Below are 25,626 nucleotides of genomic sequence, written 5' to 3'. Positions count from 1 at the left end.
CGGGCACGTAACGCCGGCGCAGGGCAGCGCCCCCCGGGGAAGGAAGAGAGGGGCCAGGAGGGAAGCTTTTTTCAAAATCAGTAAAACTTTATTCTATTTCCATTCTTTGCCATTAACAGAAAAAATTGGAGAAAGCAATGTTTGTTTTACAAAGATAATGCATCTCCCAGAGAAGAAAACCCTAAATTGAGAATAGAGGTAACATGAAAAAAAAAAAACCAAACAAACAAACAAAAAAAAAAAAACCCCAAACACAGTACTGCCCTCTATTCAAAGAAAGTAACTCCTGATCTTTTTGGTTAAAGTAATACTTAGACCAATCATTCAGTTTTCTTGCTTGATAAAGTGTGACAGGGGAAATGGGGTAAGGGGGGCAGGGGGAGGAGGAGGAGGGGGAAAAAAAAAAAAGCACACAGACATCAACTATTTCACCTTGATGAAAGTCTCAATACAGCTATGGAAAGCCTAAGTATTTATTCTTTTACAGTACACTGGGTGCCGGCTGCAAAAAAGAAAAAAAAATGTATTCACTTCAGGCACAACTTCTTTCTCTTTAAATTTAAATCAGTAAAAGAAACTGGGTTTAGAAGCTGCAGTGTTCTAAGCAGCAGCAGATTTGTGCATTGTTTTAAATATATTTAAATTACCACACTGATGGCACACCTCAGCCTTATGAAATTCTGCACTGCATGTGTTTCAGAACGCTACAAAAATAAGTCAACCCCAGAAAGAGACTTTCATTGAGCTCTAACAACTTTGCTGGCTAAAGGACTCAAGTTAAATGAAATATGAAAACAGTGTAACATTTGGCCATCAACTTAAGTTATCTGAATGTTCATATAGATTTTATATAAAGTTGAACTTATTCCACCCTCATATGGTCCTCAGAATTTGAGTGGAGCGAGCTGAAGCGAGCCTTCTGCTTCCACTTGGAAGGAAAGACATAATGCAACTGAGCACTAAGGCATAGTAATACCTTGGCCAAAATAACAAAGATAAAGCATAGATAACTGTAGTGCAGAATTCCATAAGGTCTACCAGAGTAGAGCTGTCTATAATGTTTACTCACATAGGCAATGTAGATTTGCAGTTACCAGTTGCGTTAAATGCACCATTCAAAACAAGCTTCTAAAATGTGATACTATAAGGCGCCACCTTAAGTTCTCCAGAATGCAACTGTGCATAATTTTAAAATGGTTTCATAAATTTATTTTAAACATAACATGAGAAGGTGTTAAAACTGGTGTAATAGCTTCTTAGAATTTGGAGGAAGGGATGAATAGGGAGATATTCAGTACCCTTCACCAGCCCCCACCACGCAAGTCGTACATCAGGTATGCGTTTTGTGATCAGTCTATAACACCAGCTTGACGGATCTTTCTCTCTGCACCAAATCCCTGCAAGGAAAACAAAACAAACTTTTAGCTCCAGCATCATGCTGTAAAGCAAACGTGTTCTGTTCCAACCAAGTACAGCATTAGCATATTTCCAGTTAGCCACCTCCATCTTCAGAAACAAAGACGGTAACAAAACAGGTTCTGTGGGTTGCTCTTTATAGTCCTAGATACTTCACAGATTCCAGACACTTTACTCCTTCTGCTTATCAAGCAGAACCTTATGTGAAAGCCAAGTTCAGGTAAAGGGATTTCACTTGCTATCTCTGAGAAGGGGAGCAGGATGTTTATAAATGAAAAAAAAACCAAACCAAGATAGCCATATGGGATAGAACACAAGCAGCAATTGGTTTCTTCTGTACTGTGTGCTCTCCTGAAACCACAGTATGCATTATTCACACAGGGTACAGCATCCCGACTTCACACAAAAATAATCTTAATCACACACACAGAGCAGGTGACTAGCTCACTATGGAATGAAAACAGACACCACATTTCAAACAGTTTAGGCTTCCAACAGAGGAAACAATATTATCTAAGTTGAAACACAAACTACTGTTATTCTGCAAGCTAGCCTTTCATCATACATACCTTTGAGTTATCCGGTCCCCTAGGCTGACGAAGAACTGTTAGACGAGGAGCATTGGCATCATCCAGATTAATGCTCTTTAAACGATTAACAAGTCTATCAGGACGTGGAGCAGCAACAGCCTTAGCGCCTTCACTGTAAGAGTCAACCATACAGAGCACTGATGATGTCCCAGAGATGGTGTAGGCTACCTAATTTATAGTCACTTTCCCCATTAAGCCATTAGCATAATCTGTCCTGTGTGAAAGCAGACCTTCTAGATGACACCACATATGTCTGCCTCAAAACCATTACTTTAAACACAGGACTCTGAAATAGCAGTAGCTCAAAGCAGTATCCTCAAAAGGTTATCTTCAGTGAGTGTCGCATTTACTCTCATGCACACGTCAGTAGTATTTCCTACATTTCTGTTCCCTTTAACTGCAACAATAAAAGGCTTCCAAGTTGCCAGTTCATAATGGCATAGCATTAACATCTCTGAAGATTCCAAAACCAGAGAATTTTCAGAGAAAAAAATTAAATGTTAGCTTCCTGTTGCTGTAGAAGCACTATCACAAGCTTAAGCAAAATCAAAATTGTGCAGTTTTCTTCAAAATGTGCAAATAGTTCAAAAGAAAAAAAAAATTACCCACCACCATTAAGAAATGACATACCAAAAAGAAAAGAGTGTCCAACAACATTGGTTTTGTATTTAAAAATGAAAGTTGCTCTTCAAAAAACAGGTGGAAGCACTATGTACTATGCTGGCCAGAGAGGCCAGCAACTACATAGGAATACCATCAGTTTTCTTATCATTCATTAATTTCTACTTAGAAGGCTGTATCCAAGTTCCTGCTATGGCGGGGGGAGCTTCTTAAGAATAGTTTTAAAAAGAACAAGCTATCTGTAATTAAGAAAAGGTAAGAGTTCTGCTGTTGCACTGTACTGGACACTCTACAAGTGCTGGCAGTTCTCAGGTGAGAGGCTCTCACTGATGCCAGCTGAAATTCAGAGCTCCCATTCTAGGAACAGCTAGCTCAGTTTAGAAGCAGCATGTGCTCCACTACTGTGATGCAGACAGTGTGCCAGATTAAATCACTTTAATTCTAAATCCTCACCAGACACGCCACACGTTACAGGCACTGCATTTTCCTGTGCGCTGGTTCAGGATTACCGAGAACTCCACTTCATCCCCAGCCTGTAGCTCCACACCATCCTGAACTTCTTTGACATGGAAGAAGAGCTTTTTGCTGTCACCCACTTCATAGTTAATGAAACCAAACTGAAAACCAACACATCACAAGGTTATTTCTTTCCTCTTGATCCAAACAGATGCAATGACTTACTCATTACTGCAGTTTAACTACTTTTTCTAGAAAAAAAACCTCTGAAGTGCCTAATAGAGGTGGAAATGCAATTTCTACACTGAACAGAACATGCTGTCTGTAAACAGTACTTCTGGAAGTCTAAGCACTCTTCTTGGGCTTGTAAAGTCACATTTAAACCCCAAAGTCTATAGAACAAGTTCTGAAAACTGCCAAAGTCCTGGCAGTTGTACTAAACTGAGAAGAGTGCCGCTGCATGTTCTTTTCTAAGACTCCATCTTAAAAGTTACACAGTAGAAACCCATTTTTTGATCTGTCACTGGTGTAAGAAGTCAGTTACTGCCATTTACCATTCTACTCATGTATAAACCAGCAAAACTCATCCAGCCTCTCCATAAATGACTAGAGCTTAGTGCTGCAGAATAACTATAAAAATAGAAAGCATTCACAGCACTTTAATTCTAATCATTCTGAGATGCAACTAATGCAATGATCAGCATTCACATTTCGGGTGGACTGTAATCATTAACTGCTTAATGCTGTGAAGAAGCTTCTTCTAGAAGCAGAGTATGCGCAGTTTTGTTTCTTTTTTTAATGCTTTGTTCAGCAGAAACTAGTTAGATCAATTTCTAGGACATCTCAAAAACAAGTGTCTTCAGAGTAAATCACAGCAGGAACTGCTGCCAGTAGTACTGGTATATCAGCACCAAACCAAGTACTGAGTTCACCTTTACGAAAGTCACGTAACACAGGCTTGCATAAACCAGTACTTGGGTTACACAAACTTAATTGCCTAGAACCAGAGTACAAAGCAATCTATTTGTGCACAGCAAGCTTCCTGGATTCAAGTGCTGAAGTGGGTTCTCATCTGCTCTATGCCAAGCCAAGCAGCAATTTCATATTAACATGCATCTTGTCTTCATAGCAGCAGTCACTCACCTGATCTTTCACACATTCCACTGTGGCTCTGCGGAATGGTGTGATGTTAACAGCCATTGTCTGCCCATTTTGACCAAGAACACAGAGCTGAAACTTTACTGTCTCTCCCTTTTGAAGACAGTCACCTTTGTTTGCCATTCCAACAATTCCAAATGGATAGACCTCTCCTTTCATCTCACCTACAGGAGTAAAAAGCACAAGATAGAACTGAGAGGTATCCTTTCCTACCTGAGGGCATTCAGAATTTATTTCCAGTATTAGAAGCTGTACTCTTATGGTCAGCTTAGTAGTATGAACATTGCCTGTAGTGTGAATATAATCCTCAGCACCTCTATTTACAGTTTATTAAACTTCTACGCTTCTTATGCATTTGTGAAAGAACAGATAATTTAAAAGCAAAAAATCTTACCATCCTCCATGACTTCAATCATGCCCTGGTATTCAGTTTGTGTGGGATCTACACTCCTCAAAGGACGAATTACTTTACCAGAGTAAACAGTTGGATCAGCTTCTTCGGTGATACCATTCACTGAAAAGAAACAAGACAGTGGAAGAACAGGATGTTCTAGTCACACTTTATTTTAAAAAGAATTAATAAGCGCTTCAGATTGACCAGGAGCCAATAGTTTGCACTGCAAGACACCTAAGGCAGCGCACTATCACCCAGTAAAACTGGAACAGCTTTAATACAGCAGTAAGTAATGATAGCTTTTCTAACCAAGACCACACCAACATTTCAAACATGGAAGTAGAAAAATATTAGTTTCTCATGAAACTAGAGGCCATAGAACTTGAAAAGCAAATCAAAATATTTTACTTCTCTTCCACTGCATTCCCAGTCCCTGCTCACTTTAATCATTCAATAATGTTTAAGTATGCTTTTTTTGCCGCCAAATTCTTAATACCCCCATCTGCATTCCTCCTGCAATTTTCCTTCTGTGAGGTAAAGCACAACTAGTGCAATTACTAATTTGTCTCATTCTGCCACTAGGTCTCTCCTTATAACTCTCCAATGGAAGAGGACAGAGTATGGTAAAGGTCCAAAGAGCTGCTACTGTCTATAGGACTGTTGGTCTGCACTTGTCTGTTCTCTGGAAACACAGGCAACAGCTTTCAGGAAACCAATGACCACCACATTAAGCATCGTCCTCTTGGTTTAAGGTCCAACTGTAAATAGATTATTAACGAACTTTATCCATCAGCACCTGCCAAAAGCCTTGTAAGCAGAAAATACAAGGTATAGTCTTACCTGCATGTGTTTTGTTCACTTTTTCTGCACTAACTTTGTTTCCTTTGCCTTTTGACAAGCTGTATTCAACAGTGTCTCCAAGTTCCAGGCTATCAATATCACCACAGTATTCACTACAGGAATAGAATTATGTACAGTTTTCCTTTAGTTACATGACAACAGTGATGCTCATCCAACATTTATGTAAGTTGATCAGAAACTATTTAAGTAGCTCAGCACCTCACATTTTCAGGAAATCCTCATTCAAGAAAGCAATGCATTTCAAATATACAATACAACTGTATTTCTTTGCCTGGGATTCAGAGGCACAGAACACCAAGACTGCTGACTAACAGAAAAGCCTGAACCAGTCCAGCAGAGATAATAAATGGAACTTGAGACACCTAAGCATATATTATATGTGTGTCCTGGTTTCAGCTGGGATAGAGTTAATTGTCTTCCTAGTAGCTGGTACAGTGTTATGTTTTGAGTTCAGTATGCAAAGAATGTTGATAACACACTGGTGTTTTCAGTTGTTGCTAAGTAATGTTTAGACTAAAGTCAAGGATTTTTCAGCTTCTCATGCCCAGCCAGTGAGAAAGCTGGAGGGGTACAAGAAGCTGGCACAGGACACAGCCAGGGCACCTGACCCAAACTGGCCAACAGGGTATTCCATACCATGTGAAGTCACATCTAGTATATAAACTGGGGGGAGTGGGGGTGGGGGGGAAATCGCCGCTTGGGCACTAACTGGGTGTCGATTAGCGGGTGGTGACCAATTGCACTGTGCATCATTTGTACATTCCAATCCTTTTATTATTCCTGTTGTAATTTTATTAGTATTATCATTATCAGTTTCTTCTTTTCTGTTCTATTAAACCGTTCCTATCTCAACCCACGAGTTTTCCTTCTTTTCCGGATTTTCTCCCCCATCCCACTGGGGGGCGGGGGGTGGGGGGGTGGGAAGTGAGTGAGCAGTTGTGTGGTGCTTAGCTGCTGGCTGGGGTTAAACCATGACAATGTGTGTGAAGTCCAAATGAGTTTAACAGTCAACCCTATGAAACTCTGCCCCTGCAACAAAACAAACACCACCAGCAGCAGCAAACAAACAAACAATAATAATTATAAAATTGTCATTCACCTGTAGTGGAAAAAGATCTCCTTATCATGATTGGCTGTTTCAATAAATCCAAAGTTATCTTTCAGGGCTGCCACGTATCCCAAAAGCCTCTTAGAACTGTAATTGCGTCCTAGCATTCTGACAGAAACAGCTGTTTGCAGACCAGTTCTCTTCACTTCACAAACACAGAACTCGACCTGTTGAAGAGATGCATATCAATACTAGATAGAAAAAACCCAAACAAACCACGACCACCAGCAAAAAGACCCCGAAACAACTCGTTTCAAAGCTGTGTAGCTCTAAACAATACCTAAGAGTAACAATACTCTCCAGGAAAGCAATTTTCTAGCCACTACTCTCCCATAAACACCTGTCAGTCATTGACATTTACTACACTCCAGAGAGTAGCAGTCACACCAGTGACTATCTGCAAGGCAAGCCAGCCTCTAGCACTCAGCTTCTTTTACCTATTAAAGATGAGAATCTTTCTATTTATGTGATTCACCTCCTTTCACTACACTGCTCACTGTTGCCCCCTGGTGATAATGTACCTAGCTTCAGTCACTTGTTTCAGATTTTTAGAAACAGTAATCAGTGCCTTCCTAGCATGGCTCCTGATCACTGACAGTTTTTAGGCTGCTCTTCCAGATCTCTGAGCTCTTTTTCCCTTTCCATTGTCTCTCATGCTAATTTGCTCAGCTCATAAGGGTACACTCTCCCTCTTCAACATCCATCTCAAAGTCTCTATGCTAATCTCCTCTTGATTATTCACAAGTGGAGTCCACTGTCTTAATGATCAGAATTCCTTGTTTAAAAAGCATCATCTACATAGTAAGATGCTATTTTCATATATGTATCACCAGGTTTTAGGATATTTTTCTTAGTTATACAGAAGATTAAGCCACTTAAACCTAGGACAGAAGAAAAGAAATGGGTAACATTATGCAGATGCCTTGTCCTTCATTTGTTCTTAGAGGGAGAACAAGTCCAGTAACAAGGCAAAGAGAAGCTCCCATCTCACAATGCACAGAAAAATATTTCCCAATGTTATACTTAGTTATATTGCCTTATCTCCTATCTGGGGATTAGCAGATCCTTCCACATCCTTGGCCTGGTAAGGAATGGTCAGTTTTACTCCACAGTCATCATAAACAATTATTCCATCCTCAGCTTCCTAAAAAGAAGACAGCAGAATTCAGCAATTGGTGCCTTATTTGTAAGCAAACAAGTTTACTACATACAATCCAAGCACTGCTCATTTGAGCCACAGTGGTTTTACAGTAACTGCTCAGTAACTGGTGAAAAACACACCACCACAATCAACTCTGAGTAAGAAGCTTTAAATGATACTAAACAATATTTTTAAAGAAAAAGTATTACCACCACTTCCAGTTAAGTATTTAGTGGAAGTTTAAAGTGTTCTGGCATTGTTTAAAATAGCATGACAAAACAACAAAGGTTCTCCTCTAGCCCTAGAAATTTAATTTTAACCAATTCTACCCAGCACCTGATGTAGTAGGAGGCAGAAAGAAACTTCCCATCAAGTTCCTGGAAATCATCCTCAACGTGATCATTAATGATGCTTTTATTATATTGTTTCACACAAGTTAGTTTTCACTGACAGCTGTCATTAGCTATTCAATGCAGTTCACATTTATACAGGATAAACAGTGCTTCAAGAAGCTGAATTACAGATTTTAAGTAAGCAGCCTCAGTCTCCAAAGCCAGGAATGCAGAACAGGTACTTCACAAGTAGAAGAGCAGCATTACCTTCTCTTTGCCTTTATTTGGGCTAGTAGCTTTGGCTGGAGTGGCTTCTTTGTCTATAGTGCCCACAAAACGGTGATCTGATTGGGTGTGGAAAGAAACCGTGCCCTTTGGAAGTTTTTTAATCCTTATAGCATGATTTCTTTGGGCTGACAACATATCCTGAAAAACACGATTGATCAGATTTTAGACAGGCTGCACATAATTTCTTTGAAAACTAAGATTTCATAAAAGTATTAATCTCACTTACAGGAACAACAGTAAACTCTACTTCGTCAGAAATATGGAGTTGATTTCCATCCATAATTTCACTGAAGTGGAAGAACATGCGAGCATCTCGGTCCACGCATTTAATGAAGCCAAAGCCATCTCTCATTGCTGCAATCACACCCTAAGAACAGTCAAATGGACAATTACAGTTTTACTACTAGTATGCAACATCTGTCTGCAGGTACTCCACATCTGTCTGTGAAGCACGTTAATAATCTGAACACAAGGCCTGAATCCTGTGAACACACTTCTTGGTTTATGCAATATGCTTCCTTGCAAACTGTAGTGCTAATGGCTATGGTCAACCTGAAATGCAAACAAGTTGTACTTACCTAGCTTCTCAACTTAATTTCTTATGATGAGTGAAGTGCAAAAGATTAATTTAAGCCATTAACAAGAAAGACTACAGTTAAAGAACCTGACACTACTACTATACAGAGAACACAGTCTTGAAGGGTGTAACTCTTCAAATACATGCATCATCTGTACAGGTATGGAATACATACATAAACACATACAAAACATACAAGAAACGATATAAACAGGAAATAAAACCAGCGGTCAGAGGGAAGTTGAAGATAAAAGCCATCAGATTTCCAAACACAAATGGAGAAATTAAAAAGCTTTTTTACAAAAAAGTTTGTTAAAACAAGACTATCATATCCACGGGTGTCTATTATGGCAAGCATGTTACATAGTATTTTTTGGCCTTCCTGGTAACCACTAAAAATGGAATTCTGAATGATGAACAGCACATGCTGTGCCCCATCAACTGTCAAAAAAAATTAAAATAATCCATTTGTCACCCTGACCTCTGTTAAAAAATAAATTTAAAGGGGGGAAAAAAAAAAAAAGAGGCTCTATAAGGTTGCTGAAAGAGTTCATTACTCAAGTTAGGAAGAACTAGTACTAGATCATGCCAGAGGCACTGAGCAAGATAGAATTCATGAACATATTCAGTTCAGCCCAGTTACTACAGAGCCCTTAATGATGACAATGCAAAAACACTTTCCACCTTTAGGAACATTCTTCTCTTGCATAGCTTTCACAAGCTCAGGAAAATCAGCTAACCTTTCTAGAAGCAGCCAATACTTGTCACCTCAACGACAGCTCAATTCAGGCAGGCAAATATATCCAGCCAGAGTAGAAGTCTATAGGATAGAATGCCAAAAACCAAGAGGCTGAAGCCAAAGTTCAGTGGTTTTCTTAAAGCAAAGGGTCCTAATTCAGAGCCTATTGAAGCAATAGCATTGTAATTGGACTCCAACTGAAAAGGAAGGCAAACTTACCGTTTAGTTGGAACACAACCAACATTCCAAATTACAGAAATGGAAGATATTCTTTAATACTGATAAGCACATCCATCTTAGTCCCTGTAACCCACAAGGAGTTTTTTGTCTGTGATAGAACACAGCTCTTTACCATCCTTCTGCTGGAGCCTCAGACAGAGAGGGATTGGTCAAAAAACACGAAATCCAAAAGCTGCACACAGTACCTCCTCTGATTCTTAAGACTTCTCACTACCTGAACCAGAGTAGCCCCAGGTTCTTCCAGTTTTCCTAAGGAGTAGTTACCTATTTAGACTCAGGCATGTGAATTTTTAAACTAATAGTTCAAGATTGCATTACTTCTCTGTCTGCTGTAACCAGCTAGCAATCCACCCAGAGAGGGCCAACTGAGGTTTAATTTTCTAATTACTTGGTAGTTAACTTTTTATTCTTTTAAAGGAAAGGCGCACAGCATCAATCCTGAGTTTTAGACCATTTAAGCACTTTGTTTGAAGTGTACATCTGAGGACTGGATTTCAGAAAAGGCAATGGAAGACAGTAGTGGTTTTTATATTAAGTTACCATTTAAGACAAAACCCCCATGTTTTACTTCCACTTCCCCTCAAGAATTAAAAACTTCTAAAGATAGATACTTGCCATTTCCCTAGTTTCATTAGTAAACTGGAAAGTATTGGGGAGAACCTCAATATTGGTGGCTCGTTCCAGTTTGTCACGTCTGTCTGTTGAAATATTGAATCGAACGTGGTCACTTTCCAGCAAGGTCACCTTGGATTTTGTATCTTTGTCTCCAAATGGAAGTTCTTTAGGAATCACAAAGTCAACTTTGATACGGCCAGGTAATGGATCACTCTAGCAGACAGAAAACCCAACACAAGTTAGTTTACTTACAAGACTCAGCATAACTGCAGACAAGAATAGTTGGCAGAAATAGTAATATTAACAGGAGTATGGATGACACCAAATGCCCGCTGGACTCAGACCACTATGCTTCATTTCTACCACTCCTAATTTGTAATTTACTGTCCACAGGCAAATGCAAGATGGCTTTTGTTGTTGTTTGGGTTTTTTTAAGCACCAAGCATGTATTGCCAAAGAAATTAAGACTCTATTTCAAGAATTAAGTTTACAAACATAATTACAAAACTTCTAAAAGGCAGTGTCTTTCTTAAGTGTTCAAAACACACAAAAAACTCCCACCCCAAACCTTCCCCAAACAGTAACACAGACTTGCCTAAAACCTTAAGGGAAGTGCTCATGTACACTTTTTCCTCAAAGCCAAACATTAAATGTCGAGTTATCTCTCTGTCAAAAACCTCATTAACTGTTAATGCTCGCAGGAATCCACAGATCAGGCTTATTCCAGCAAGTATTTTCTCCCCTTTTCCCTGTGCTTTTACCTTAAAGATACATCCTAAACCCACAAAATTCAATGGGAAGTATTTGAAACATTAAAGAAAACAGACACCCCCAATGCACCACTACCCTAATTCTTCCTCTTTATAATCTTTAGAAAAAATGGCATACTGTGACTGCTATCAGTGTTTGTTACAAGTTAAGCCCAAGCTTACTCCTCTACTCCGATGCGATGCTTATGCAGCAGACTGTTACAGGGAAAGGGGAACATTTTTACTGTTTGACTGGAATTCAACACAATCAATACAACATTTCACATAATCTTCAGTAAATACTGAAATTCACCTGGTTTTTGCTGGGTACTTTTGGAATTACTTTGGTTACGGTTCCCTCAAAATGTTCAATGCTGATATCTTCAAAAATGACAGTTCCTTGAGGCAGCAGTCTAACATCTGTTGCAACTTCTTTACCCTAAAAGCACAAAATCAGTCAAATACTCATAGAGGAGTTAAGTAACAGACATTTTCCAATCAACCTCCTCCCCCACTTCCTTTTAGAAGTTAATTTGAGAAAACAGACAGCTGTCCAGTTATGCCCTAAGATCTTGTCTTCAGTTTTTACTGGATTTCGTCTTACATTTCTGTCTTTGATTGTAAACTCCACATCATCACCAGGCTGTAAGGCTTCTAGGTCACCTTTAAATTCACTATAGTGAAAGAATATCTCCTTCACGACATCACCCCTCTCAATAAATCCAAAGGCTTCCTAAGAACAGAACAAAGTGTTTAATAAATTGCCTATTCTCTTAACATACCAAGACAAAATTTTACAGATTCTATGAAACACAATAAAAGACTATGACATACCAGTATAGCAGACTTATGAACGCACACAGCTAAGACTACCACAAGAAATATATAAATGGAAGTAAACAGGACTTCCTTCGTTAAGGACGGTATTAGTATCAAAGATTAGCTCTTTAAACCGTTTCACCCAGTTTACACCCACAGCTCCAAATAGTTAATAGCTCTTAATGCCCTAAATATATGACTTACAACACCATTTTTCGGAACAGGATTTCATTTTCAAATGAAACTTTAAAGCTAAACCATCACTTACTTTCATGGCGCAGACTACTCCTTGACAGCGGGCTTGTTTCTTTTTTAATAGCATAATGTTACGAGCACTTACAGCACCAGTACTAGAGGGGAAAAAAAGTAAACAGAGCAAACCTGAAACAAGTAAAAACTGGAGCAAAAATTAAGATTATATTTCATAGTGCCATTTCAGTTCTTGGAACAGGCATAAATTCTGCCTGACTGCTGGTCCTGGTTTCAGTTGGGATGGAGTTAATTTTCTTTCTAGTAGCTGGTATAGTGTTATGTTTTGGATTTAGGATGAGAATAATCTTGATAACACACTGATGTTTTCAGTCATTGCTAAGTAGTGTTTATACTAAGTCAAGGATTTTTCAGCTTCTCATGCCCAGCCAGCAAGAAGGCTGGAGGGGCACAAGAAGTTGGGAGGGGACACAGACAGGACAGCTGACCCAAACTAGCCAAAGGGTATTCCACACCATGTAACATCACACCTAATATATAAACTGGGGGGAGTTGGCCTGGGGGGGGTGTGGATCCCTACTTGGGAACTAACTGGGCATCGGTTGGTGAGCACTGAGCAATTGCATTGTGCATCACTTGTTTCGTATACTCCAATTCTTTTATTATTATTGTCCTTTTATCATTGAGATTATCATCTTCATTATTTTCTTCCATTCTGTCCTATTATACTGTTCTTATCTCAACCCACGTGATTTACTCCCTCCCCCTGCCCCCCCCCCTTCCTCTCCCCCATCCCACTGGCTGGAGGGGTAGTGAGCAAGCAGCTGTGTGGTGCTTAGTTGCTGGCTGGGGTTAAACCACAACACTACTAAAACAAAGTATGAAGTCAGAAAAGCAATACCAACTTACTGTTTGTTTGTATCAATTACAAAGTTTATTTTATCTCCTGTTTCCAGCTGTACATTTCCTTCAACATCCTCTGGGGTGTAAGTCAGGTAAAATACTTCCTGTAAATTAAAATTGACTAATATTACTCTATTTTCAGAATAGTTGTTTCAAAGAAAGATTAACACAGTTTTGTTTAATAACAGTATCTGCTATTAAAGAAAATAATTTAGTGAGAAAATCACAAAATGATCAAACATGGCATGCAAAAACACTCTTTTTTCCATTGTGCTGTTTTGATGAGTCTGTAACAAGCAACTTAAGTTGAAAAGTTTGTACGTGGCCATTGTTAAATGTCAATTTCTAAACTTTAAAAGTTCAAGATAAGGATACACGAACATTACATAACCCAGCTTCATTAAGTTTTAAAAAAGAAAAACAACTATTTGTCTCTATATAAAGTTCTCCATAGATATAAGCAAGCAAGTAACATTTCTGTTTGTAGTAATTACCAAAGCATGCTTTTGGCCAAGAACTACAGTTCTCAGCAGTGTCAATTGCCTACGTTAAATTGCATCAATTCTTTTGCCCATAGACCACAGTGATGGATCAGTGAAGAGTTCAAGTAAAATACGTAAGCTTTACCCCATTACGTTCGTAGCATACACTCCCTGTTGGACTCTGACCCGGGGCAGCTGGAGATTTACTCTCTAAATTGTGAGGAACAGCACACACAACCTACCAGTCAAAAAAAAAAAAAAAGTCCATTGCTAGTCATTTCAGGAGCAGCACTGTTGAATAACAAAATGAATCTCAGTATCCTCTACTATACACTCAGGGATGTACCCCTAGTGTAACTCAACAGGGAATGCCACGTTGCAAAGTTTCAATCTTACAGAACACCTGTTGACTCTAAGAACTGTTTGGAGCCAAGTTAAGAGGTCAAACTAAACCTCTGAATTTTTATCAGAACAACAAAAATATATTTCAGTGTAACCGTATACTGTATGTAGTTAATATGCATGCTAAATGAATCTAGCCTTCTGTACTGGAGTAAAGGATGGAAATTATGCATGTATAGAAACAGGCACTAACTTGTCCATTTATTCGTTCTTCAGGTAGTATTTCTGGTTTTATCTTCACCAATTTAATAGCAATGGGTTTTCCAGTTCGGCGATCAGAAGACACTTCAAACTCAACATCGTCTACAAGACAATCAAACATGATAATGGCGTCAGAGTTTTGTCTGGGTTTGTTTTGTTTTGTTGGGGGTTTTGGGGGGGGGGGTGGTGGTGTTTGTTTCAGTTTTTTTAGATCACTAAATGGTTACACTCAACAATTTGCCACTTGTAGCCAAACACAACAAAGTAAAACTCGGGTGCTTTTGTTACCAAGGAAGGACACTGTGCAAATATTTCTCTAGTTATTCTGCTTATTCACTTTTGCTGCTAATGAACTATTCTGTCATAATGGCTTGCCCCTCAATAATTCCCTGCCACACTCACTATACAGTGGACTTCACACTGAAGTTCAAACATAACATATGCCATTCAACAGTTTAGAAACTTCACTGCCACATTAATTAGTAGCATGAAATAGCAGCCTCCCCAGTCTGAAAAACAATAGGCCATCTTCAAACTAATTCTAAAAAAAGAAATACTGAGTACATGAGGTATATTCTTCCACAGTCTTCCACAGATGGAAGCACTTGCCTTCATCTCAGTTATAGAAGTTTGACCTAAAGCCACACCTTTTCCAGAATGGCCACAACTGTATTCATATAAGCTGCACAAAGCTTAAGTGCTGTAAAGGTCTCTCATTAGAAGTGACAAATTATTAATTCAGTTGTCTCCTTAGCCCACCAGAAGCAACAGCACACATCTGTTCATGCCACAAGATAAAAGGATTTTCTACGGCAAGTGAAAGAGACTGGTATTCACTCAGTCAAGAAGCTCTGAAAGTTGCCTAATTACCTCCTACTTTGAGCTCCTGCAAGTTGCCATTATACTGTGAACAGTGGAAGAACAGTCTAGCTTGCCGTTCTGAACACTGAATGAATCCATAAGAGGTCAGCAGTTTTTCTATAACCCCAGTCTCACGCAGCGCTGCCGAAGTACCATTGGGGTACCCGTTGTGTCCATTGTTGTGGAGCAGGTTTGGGTCAAAGCTCATCTGTTTAAAAGAAAGCATAGGGGGAAAAAAACCGCAAAAAACACTCTACTTAAAATAAGTTTCCTTTCTCCATGCCCACATAACAGAATAACAAACACAAAGGGCTTGTGGAAGTTACTGTAACAAGCAAATTCTAACCATTTTTTAACATAGAGTAAGAACACCAAAACAGTCAAGCTTTTGTAAAACAATAATCCTTAAAATTTAGACAGGCAACATATTTACAAAATAGGCTAGAAATACAACACCAAAATAAAGCTTGCTTAGACCAAAACAAACTTCTGACTTTCTTAAGTATTATACCTCAAAGTACTCCCACATTCACTATTTCACGCCAGAGCCTGAAAATATCTAAATTATCTGCTCTTCCAAATTAAACAGGCAATTAGGAAAATGCAACTGTTATTAACCAATAGAATTAGGTTCACATCCCTGCAAAGTTTGTCCCTAGTTTGCCTGTTAAGTCTTTCATACTAAAAAAATCATTTTAAGTATTTAAACATTTTTGCATGGTTATGGAATTAATGCCCAGAATTACACAAACATTTCTGTGGCATAGGAACTCAAGTGCTAGAGAGACTGAGAAAACTTGAAAACAGCATTAAACTTAAAAAGTTAAAGCCATAATGAACTGTTAAATTAATTCACATCCCTGAAAATCTTTTTTTTTGGGGGGGAGGTAGGGTATCTTTTCTTTTCAAGGCACAGACTCAACCTTGAAATATTCACAAGTCCCTTTACTAACTCATTGGCTTTTTGATGTGCAAGTCTCATTTTTAAAGGAAACCACCTCCATTTACAGGTTAGCAATTAAACGAGCTGAAGTGTATTACACCCCATTAAACACTGTAATTCAAGAAAGACTACTGAAGCAACCCTCTTCCCTCCCCAAACAGTCAATATGTATCTTAAAATACAGTATTGGGGGCTTTTATTTGCTGCAGTTTCCAGAGTATTTATTTTGGAAACAGAACAAGATTGTATCTATTCCCTGTTTTCTTGTTGCATCAAGCAGAAGAGATTCAAAATTAGTCAGCAATATGTTTAGTGGAGATAAAAGACAACTGAGCAACTTGTAAAATGGTCCTGCTTCTTACTCTAATACAGACATCGAGTTATTCAATGTATTAAAAGGTATAGTTACAGCATGTCTGATTAGGCTGTTTGGAAATCAGTTTAAAAGTGATCAGAGCACTGAAAAACACCTGCTGTGGAGTTCTTGGGCAGAAATCTTTATATTTTGTTAAGCGAGACTGACATTAAAAAAATACATTAGGAACAACCGCAAGAAATAAGGATTGACAGAGTTCTGACCTCGAAGATAAAAAGGAAAACATCAGTCCTCACACCATTGTACACAGCAACTTCTCAACAGCAGTTAGCCTTCAACCATTCATCTCAAATGATTCTAAAAAAGATGCTGGTACTGGTTAATGGTGAAACTGTTAAGCATAACCCACACTGGTTTATTTTTCCTGGAACATTTCCACCTTCATGCTATGGCTTACATGTTATTTAATTAGATTTTCATGCAAAGCAGGTGTCATACCAGAACCTAAAGGGTATTTTCACGCATTTCATTTTGCAGAAGGAAATGATGTTTTGATGTGAGAATTTCTAAAAAAGTTTCAAGAAAAAAACCAAAACTGATACTTCATAATTGCTTGGGAAAAGACCAAATGCTTCATATTTGTTGAAAAATTGTTGATACTAAGAACATTAAGAAGTGAAAGTATATTCACAAGGTAACCAACCCTGTGACTTCCTGTGCTACTAAAATATCTTGGCATTGCTGCCCTGACCTACAGGCCTCAGACACAGGGGAGTCCCCTGCTGTTTAAGACCCACATGTGGTAGATGTAGATGAACTAAAATACAAAGAAGAGAAATTGGGGGAGCTACAGGAGTAGGGAAAAGTATCTCATGACACTGAATAATGGTTCTCCATCTCATACAGCTGTGATAGCACAGTACAGTGTCAGGGGACTACAGAACTGGTCAGTAGTTATGAAGTACAGTGTTAACCACCCCCAAGCTCTTTAAAAATTCAGTGAACTAGTAAATCTGTTCTGATATAATTTCTGTAACATGCACTACTTATTTTCTTGTTTTACACCTCATTTTTGTTTCCATTTTTATAATGAGTAACAGTAGTATGGCCAACTGTTGCACAAAAGCTGCAAGTCTCAATGGGAAAATGCTCCAGAGGCAAAGGTGCGCACATACACCCCCCGATGCAGAAATGGCTGCAAAGGCTGTATGTTCTCTTAAGCTATATTAAAGACAACTACTAAAAGCCTAATTTTGAGTCTCTCTCAGTACTGTGCTTCTTCCCACATGCTATAAACTCCTGCAAGGAAAGGACTACCTTACTATCCAGCTTCCCCTCTCACACTTTAAAGGGAGGGTTGAAAAAGTTGAATGAAAAAGTTGAATGAAGGAGTTAATATATACGCTAATGAACTAGAAACTAATAACTTCACATAACTGACAGAGGTCTTGGTATGGTTATCAGAGCACAAGTATTTAATTAGTGTATTGATTCAGATTTAATCTTAGCTCCATCGTATTAGTATTTGTCCAAACCTTTGAGTCCCAAGTCTGGTAATATACGATGCTATATAGCAGTTCCTGTATGTAAGCCGATTAAGTTGAAGAAAGTTACATAAGGGAAAACTTAACTCTCTAAGAACATTTGAGTTTCCTCTCTCATTGCATTCACTAGTAATTTTCCATGCCTTGTGAGTCTTCCTTTAAGTCAAGAAGAACAAAGTAAAGGTGAGACCAAACTCAGAGGTCTACCAAACTCAGAGGTGTACAAACACCTGAAGGTCCCCATTACAATAAATAAAAGTTACAGATGATGGCCATCCCCCTGCATTGCACCCTTGAGGCAACTCCTAGAGGACCTGCAACCTAGAACCAACTTAATTTGTAATTGTTTTAATCCTTTTCTACTTTGACTAACGTCACGTACAATAATTTTGCTACCAGCTTTAGAAATGCGTCTGTTCAGGCGCATTTGACACTGTCAAAACTTTGGGAGAATGAAAATACTCTATTTCAACACAGAACCATAGCACCAGCGCAAGAAAACCTTACAATAAGGTAGTTTACAAATATCAAGCAAAGTATGTAACTACTATGTAAACAGCTGGTTCACAGCCAGGTTAAATCTAAATTTTATTGCCAGCATATTCAGATGGATAGCCTCCATACTGTCCCAAAATTAAGTAACAAACTGCATTACATAAGGTCTTCTAGAAAAAGACAAATAAACAGAAAGATGCAGTATTGTCTGTTAGAGTGGCATGATAAGCCACAGTACAAGGGACAAGCAGTTACTCAATCTCTTAATTTTAATCAATACTTCCCTCATTCTACAATTACAAAAAACTCAAGTATCAGGATACCCTACAACTGGCATAAATGAATACTCTTACATGTTCAAGTAAGCCTTAAAATACTAACATATCAAAAAATAGCGACTCAGAGAACATGACCTCCAGCAGAGACCCCTGAAGAACTCTAGTCTATCCTCCTCCTCCTCAAAGGCCTCTTGCCAACAACAAAGGCAGACATGCCTTTGTCTAGCTGAGTCTTGAAAACCTCCAATGGCAGAGGTTCCACCACCTTTCTGGGTTAACTGTTGCAGTGCTGTGCTACTCTCCTAGTAAAGATGTCTTTCCCTCATGTCCAGCCTGAACTGCTCAAGGGACAAAAGCCATGGGAGGTGCATCTTTTTTATGCAGTGGATTATGTTTAAAGGACACATTTTCTCAAATTATCTAACAAAAAAAGCACTATGCAAAACTGCTAAGAGTTACAGACTAGTTCCTGTCAGCATCACGTCCAATATATAAACACTCATCTTTTGAGGAAGGCAACCCCTAGGACATTCCATACAGAAGAAGATACCCTTGTGGAAAGGCATCAGCTGAAATGTTTGATTTTAAGCCACCCTAGAGTTTGAAATACTTTTCAAAAACAAATTGATCCTGCAAGTAAGGTGGCTGGGGGAAGGGAAAATGATATATTATTATACTTTTTCCCAGGAGAATAATAGGCAAGACCATTAACCCATGCTGAAAGCTCAAATGAGTGACACAAATGTTTTTTGTGAGCCATTAACAAAATGGCCACTTCACATCTGTGATACAAGGTAAGTACACAAACACACGTACACCCCTGCCACAGACATTAAGTAGTAGACTAAAGGCAATACTACTAAAGGTACATAAGATACTGAAAATGACAAAAATCTACCTAAATATCAAGTTCAGAACTGCCTATCTTAGGGTTAGAAAACCACACTGTTATAATCTCTTGCTCAAAGACTACCATTGCATGATACCATTTGAACAGTTTGAGTTTAAAGGAGTATTAGCAGCACAGCACAAAGAACTCAATCATCTAAAGCCTGGCAACTGAAGTTCAAACAAAGACACACTCCTCAGGGTGGCACTAAAATTTGCTGTAGAGAGAAGGATACGTTATAATATTGGCAGTCTTTCCAGATGCTTGTCATATTCCTACACCTGTTCAAACACAACGTTGTAACAGAGCGTAGCAAAAATCAAACACAATGTCCATTTATACATGTCACCAGGAGTACTGACATAAAACTGTTCTTTAAGAAACTTCTAGTAATAGGCCACAACCTATCAATGCACAAACAAAACTTGCTCGGACCTACAATATAATGGTTATATACTGGACCACGATGACTACCTGGCTGTGCTGTCCACTGCCAACAGTTCACTCCCAGCACTGACTTTTAACACAGCTGATCTGTCAGTTTACAAGAATAAGAACTATGAATCCCACAAATACAAGTACTCAGAAGAAGGAAAAAAAAAAAAACAAAAACCAAAAACCCACAACCCTGTGCAGTAAGACTTAAAGAAGCCTAAACAGCGGTTATTTGGGGGGAAAAAAAAAAAAAGGATTAGAACCACAACACTACTGTTACTGGAAGAGAGAAACATTAATAACCAGCTCCCTAGGGTTGTAAGTATTGTTAAATAGAACCATACTGCATGTCATATTAATTCATCACACTACTACTGTACCAAAGTAACAGCAAAGAATTGAGAAAAAAAAACTAACAAAACCCACACCCTTCTGTTGACAACTTGTTTCCTATTAAGTTTAGGAATATATGTAACTCTTTACATAACACATGCACTAACCTCGCAGTGATATTCAAATATTGCACTTTCAGTAGTATTAGCCGATTCTTCTGTTCAGCACAAGTTTCTAAGGATGAAGACTGCTATTATTAAAAAAAAGAGAGAGAGAAAGAGAGAGAAAGAAAAAAGATAGCAAGAGAACGTGATCTATCAAGCTAATAGAGAATACAAGTGCTGCTGCCCTGGGCAGTTTCAATGCAGCACTGGAGAAAACAAAGACTACTAGCAGCGTTGGGACGTGCTCTTTTGAAGCTGTTGAGTAGGCACAAACTTCTTGATTCAGATCAAGCCTTGTATCTTCAGTGTAAGTTTCCTCTTCTTTGGTCTTGAGTTGTTGTTACGATGTGGTATATTCTTTTCCTGATCTGAACTTGAAGCAGCAGTTTCAGGTGGTAAATTCTGTTCTGTTCCACTTCATACTGGAGAAAGGAAAAAAAGACACACAGTAAGTATCACTTTAAAAGAAATGATACATCAGTCCTAGGTGTTCTGACAAACAGGTGCATTTCCTCTACCTTAATACTGCAGGTTTGATCCATGCTAGGAAAGACTGTTTTACAGATATATTTGGCATTCCCATTTTTGGTTTTGTTTTCCAAGAAACACTACCTCCAACCCAGTGATATGGTATTTCCAATTTTAAACTCTTCAGATACAGTTAGGCATTTCAGTAAAGGTCCCAGTTTGCACAATTAAAACAGCAACTTCATTTTGATGAATAACAACATCATTTAATGCAAGTCTTAGTCCTCCTATCAATAACTTTATATGGGTGCTGTCTCATAATTTAATTTATAAGTGCTTGCACAGACCTTCAGAGTAGCAATAGAGTGTATGTGTGTGTGTGAATTAGAATTTCCTGGTAATTTTTGTTCCAAAAGGTAAGTCAAGGACTAGCAATATCTGAAGCACCTTTAGCTTTGTATAAAAATAAACTTCTCAATTATATGTACAGATGCTGCATGCCTGTTCTATACAGACCATACGCACCCTGGCATAGCATGTAAAATAAGCGCAGAGCCATTCTCTGGACTTCTTCATAGTGTTTGCAAAATGTTGATTACATATTAATAATACTTGTGTTGATAACATAACAGAGAAGCCTCTCTGCAACAGTAACTTGATAGTAATTCTCTCCTAAAGTTTTGCAGTACCACTTGGTGTTTTCATGAGAAAGTGGTTTAGACAAACTGCCACCTATCACATAAAACTGAAACCTTATAGAAACAGAATTTTTGAAGAGAAATAAAATAAAGTTTTGATTTGAGTTTGTGGCTTACTCAGTAGATAAAGGAAAAAAAAAAAACAGGGAGGAGATTTTTGTGCACAAAAGCTGGTAAGAAGCAACACAGCTATGAATCTATGGATAAACGAGCATGTTATGCAGTAATTTAAAGGCATGAAGCATCAGAGCACAGCTCTTCCCCAAGTAGTTCCACAAGTCCCACACCAAATGAGCAAAAATATGGACAAAGCCTATTTCTCCACTGTAGCGGGAAAGTGAATTTCATAATTTACATTGAGCTTTGAATTCCCTTTAGTGAATTTGAATGAGTCAACTTAAGTGACTGAAACATGAATGCAAAGACATTTAACTCTCAACACAGTGAAAATGCTGACTGCAGTCAGCTATTACAAATAAGAATTCTAAACTCCAAAAGCACACAATGGCTGTAGGCAAACTCATCAACCAGTTTTCACAGAAGTTTGTATTTGAATGGCCTCTCCTCCAGATGAAGCATCTTCCTTTAGTCACCACTCTGAAAAACTTTCAGCTAAAGTAAGTTTTCTTGTCAGACCATTACACATACATGAATGAGACTAAATATAAAACTGGATGAGGGCAGTACAAACCAGTACCTGGTATGAAAGGTTTGCAGTGAAAGATTCAACTATAAAAAAATATAAATCAGAAGACACAAACCTATTGCAAGAACAACAGGATCGCTAGACTTTTCACCTAGCTCCGTATTAGATTCAGGCAACCGTTACCAAAATCTCTTTCAGGATATTAATATTTTTTGGACAGCATTTCAGATCTCAAATGAACATCCCCCCAACCAAGTTCAGAAGAAATGAAGCAAGCATACACTGTATCACAGGAACTACACAGAGACACTTTCATCTAATTAAGACTAATATTATTGGAGCTCTACTAGAGCTGTAACTTGTGTCATATTACATTTCTTATTTTCCTGGGCATAGACTATATTACATTTTCATAGAATAATCAAAACACCTTTCTGCCCAAAGACAACTAACACTAATTTTTTCAGGCAATGGAATAAGGTATAAGCTTTTCCCTTAAAAGCCAGTTTGATGTGGTAACGAGATTGGTTGACTACACTTAAGTTATTAAAAAAAAAATGGGGCTGTCAAGCAAGCATAACTCAAGTAAAAAAAAAAATCTCACTGTGTGTGTCTGCCTCAAATTCTTTACTTTTTAATTCAGCTACTATAAATACTCCTCCAAATGGTAAACACCCTAAGCAGCTGCCCAGCCCCAAGTCACGCTGGGTTCTCCATTTGTATATTTACAGCTGAAAGGATTAATGCAAAGACGGAGAAGACCTGCACAAGTCCTATTCTTGAAGTCTTTCAGGCGCAGGCTCTGCTAAATGACAGCAAGTCACATAAAGCTGTTCACAGCTAGAAACCCATCTATTCAGCCTAACAGCAGAACGTGCTGGCTTACAAACACTGTTTTGTTTCCCATTTTCTTCACAAAAAGAGCTAACTGCAAGAACATGCATTTTTACAGGATTAGAACATGTGCTTCTAGAAATAGCCATCTCTTACGTGACTAAGATCAAATTTAATAAAAAAATAAAGCTTTATATTTTCAGTATGTACGCACAAAACAGCTACTCCATATCCTTTCCAATGAATATCGGAAAGCAGTACCAAACGCTAGCTCTTGAGCCAATCCATGACAGCTACGAGATCAGCTACCAACATTCACTACGTTAGTGAAGTCAGTTTTACATCAAAAAATGCATCTACGGGGGGAAAAAAAAAGTTAAGGAACTTCCAAGGACATCTGTAAAGGCATATATACCTGCAGAATACTTAAAAAAAAAAAAACACAACCGTAACACCAAAAATCCACTTCCTTTTAACGGGTCAGGAGTCTGGGAAAGAGCCCTGCGCTCGTTACTCATCCAGAGGACAGAAAACCGGACCCGGACCGACAGAGACTCGCCGCAGCCGTCAGGAGGGGGCCTGCGGCGCGGCGAGCTCCGGGCGCGGCGAGCTCCGAGCGCGGCCCTCTTCGCTGCGCTGCAGCAAGATGGAGGCCGCCGAGCGGAGTCGCGGGCCCCGCCGAGGGGCGGTGCCAGAAGCCCCAGCCAGCCGCGCGCCGAGCGGGGGCTGCCGTCTGCGGGAGGCGGCCGGCCGCGGCCTACGCTATGACAGCGCAAAGGCCGGCAAGGGGCCGCGCCGGACGCCGCCGCCTCCCGGCGCGGTGGAAGGGCCGGCTCGGCGGAGGGAGGGGCCGCCCCGCCGCCCTCCCCACACACAAAGGGGGGGGGGGATGGCGGCCGCTCCCCCGCACACAAAGGGACGGGGGCCTAGCCCCTGCGCCGGGTGGGGCTGCGCGCGCGCGCTGCACGCCGGGAGCCGCTGTCCACCGCCACCCCTCCCCGGCGGCCGCGCCAGCCCGTCCCCAGGAGCCCCCAGCGCCGGGGCCCCGCCCAGGGCCTGCCGGGACCCGTAGTCCGTCGTCCCCCCGTCGTCCCCCCCACACACACCGGCGCCGCCACCCCCGGCCAGCCCGGCGGCCCGCAGGCCCCAGCGAGCCCCGCGGCCCGCCGGCCCGCGCGGCCCGCTGGGAAAGCGAGTCCCGGCGTCGCGGCGGCCCCGCCTCCGCTGCCGGGCGGCACTCCAGCCCCCAAGAGCCCCGGCGGCAGGGCGTCTGCCCGCGGGACGCCGGGAAGCGTAGTGCGCACGCCGCCACGGCCCAGCGGCGTCCCGTCCCCAGGAGCGGCGGCCTACCGGGCGGGCGGCGGCCTACCGAGCGGGCGTCCGCCCTCCCCCCCCCGCCCTGCACGCCGCGCGGCCGGGGCGGGGGGCGCCCCGGCCCCTTCGCCTCGCCGAGACGAGAGGCGGGCGGGAGGCGGGCCCGGCGGTGCCCTCTGCCTCCTTCGCCGGCTACCCGGGGGCCCCGGCGCCCCCTCGCTCGCGCGGGCGCCGCTGGGGCCGCGGCGGGAGCCGCCGAAGCCCGCCGCCCGGCGTACTCACCCCAACAGCTCAGCGCCCCCGCTCCAGCGCCGCCATGAGCAGCACGGCACAGCACGTAGGAATAAATCCCGGCCTCTCGCGAGAGCGCCGGGGCGGAGCCGCGCCTGCGCCCAGAGGACCCCAGTGGCTGCGCGGCGCGCACGCGCGCCTGGCCGGGGGCGCGCGCGCGCCTCTCCCCGCCGGCGCGGAGCGGCGCCTGCCGCCGCGCGGCCCCTCCTGCGCGCGCCCCGCCCCGGGAGGGCGCGGGAAGCGGAGGCCGGGCCGCCTTACCGGCGCGGCCGCGGCCCTCGGACAAACGCTGCGGAGCCCCGAGCGCGGCCCCACGGGCGGGCGAGCGACGGCGCAGAGCGGCGGCTCCTGCCAACTTCCGGCTGCCGAGGCGCGGGGTGACGGCGGCTCCGCCGGTGCCACGCGCGGGCAGGCTCCGTGCGGCCGGCCGCCTCCCTCGCCCCCAGCCCCGCTCCCCGGTGGAGGGAAGGCAGGCAGAGCAACGCTGCTTGCCGGTACCTAAGGCCGCACCCCGCTGGAGCAAGAGGGAAGCGGCTCTGTGCCTGGATTTCAAGGCCGGGCGGAGTCAGATGAACGCTCGGTTCCACGTGAGCGGAGCAAGTTCTTCAGCAGTCGCCCAGCAGAACCGTCGACGGTCACGGACCCAGAACAGGACAGCAGCCAAGGGAACATACATCAGCTTTCCCTGCTAATTACAGCCCACTGCTAATTAATAATAAACTCATCAGTCGAAGCGACTGCTAGTTAGTGCCCATTTTTTCAGGCTGCACAGCAACTAGCCAATTAGAGGAATGTTAACCTGCACTAGGATAACG

The 25,626-nt window shown here is 41.3% G+C and overlaps 1 protein-coding gene across 2 annotated transcripts; it reads right to left on the bottom strand.

The window, feature by feature from the left end:
- Positions 1–66: 66 nt before the first annotated feature.
- On the bottom strand, positions 67–24,933 carry CSDE1 (cold shock domain containing E1). Of its 2 annotated transcripts, XM_069771285.1 has the most exons (20): positions 24,803–24,933; positions 20,564–20,982; positions 15,173–15,371; positions 14,295–14,404; positions 13,845–13,937; positions 13,224–13,321; positions 12,373–12,454; positions 11,890–12,018; positions 11,599–11,724; positions 10,537–10,749; positions 8,592–8,732; positions 8,345–8,503; positions 7,641–7,748; positions 6,596–6,771; positions 5,476–5,588; positions 4,636–4,755; positions 4,227–4,405; positions 3,081–3,244; positions 1,986–2,118; positions 67–1,397 (listed from the first exon to the last, which is right to left on the bottom strand). In XM_069771285.1, exons 3-20 carry the CDS (start codon positions 15,369–15,371, stop codon positions 1,350–1,352), a joined length of 2,391 nt encoding a protein of 796 aa, XP_069627386.1. In that variant the 5' UTR covers positions 20,564–20,982; positions 24,803–24,933; the 3' UTR covers positions 67–1,349. The 2 variants fall into 2 exon arrangements, with proteins under 2 accessions (XP_069627386.1, XP_069627387.1); XM_069771286.1 differs by lacking the exon at positions 13,845–13,937.
- Positions 24,934–25,626: the final 693 nt, after the last annotated feature.

Source organism: Haliaeetus albicilla, chromosome 26, assembly GCF_947461875.1.
Source record: "Haliaeetus albicilla chromosome 26, bHalAlb1.1, whole genome shotgun sequence".
Classification (NCBI taxonomy): domain Eukaryota; kingdom Metazoa; phylum Chordata; class Aves; order Accipitriformes; family Accipitridae; genus Haliaeetus; species Haliaeetus albicilla.
The sequence above is the reverse complement of the archived record's forward strand: the minus strand, read 5'-3'. Positions and strand labels throughout refer to the sequence as shown.

Excerpts from the sequence above, each read along its gene's own strand:
- CSDE1 (XM_069771285.1), bottom strand. The coding sequence starts at position 15,371 with ATGAGCTTTGACCCAAACCTGCTCCACAACAATGGACACAACGGGTAC. Across the intron at positions 6,772-7,640 it reads ATCCCCAGATAGGAGATAAG|GTCGAGTTCTGTGTTTGTGA; the intron begins GCAATATAACTA and ends TCTCTTCAACAG. Across the intron at positions 1,398-1,985 it reads GGGGACCGGATAACTCAAAG|GGATTTGGTGCAGAGAGAAA; the intron begins GTATGTATGATG and ends TTTTCCTTGCAG.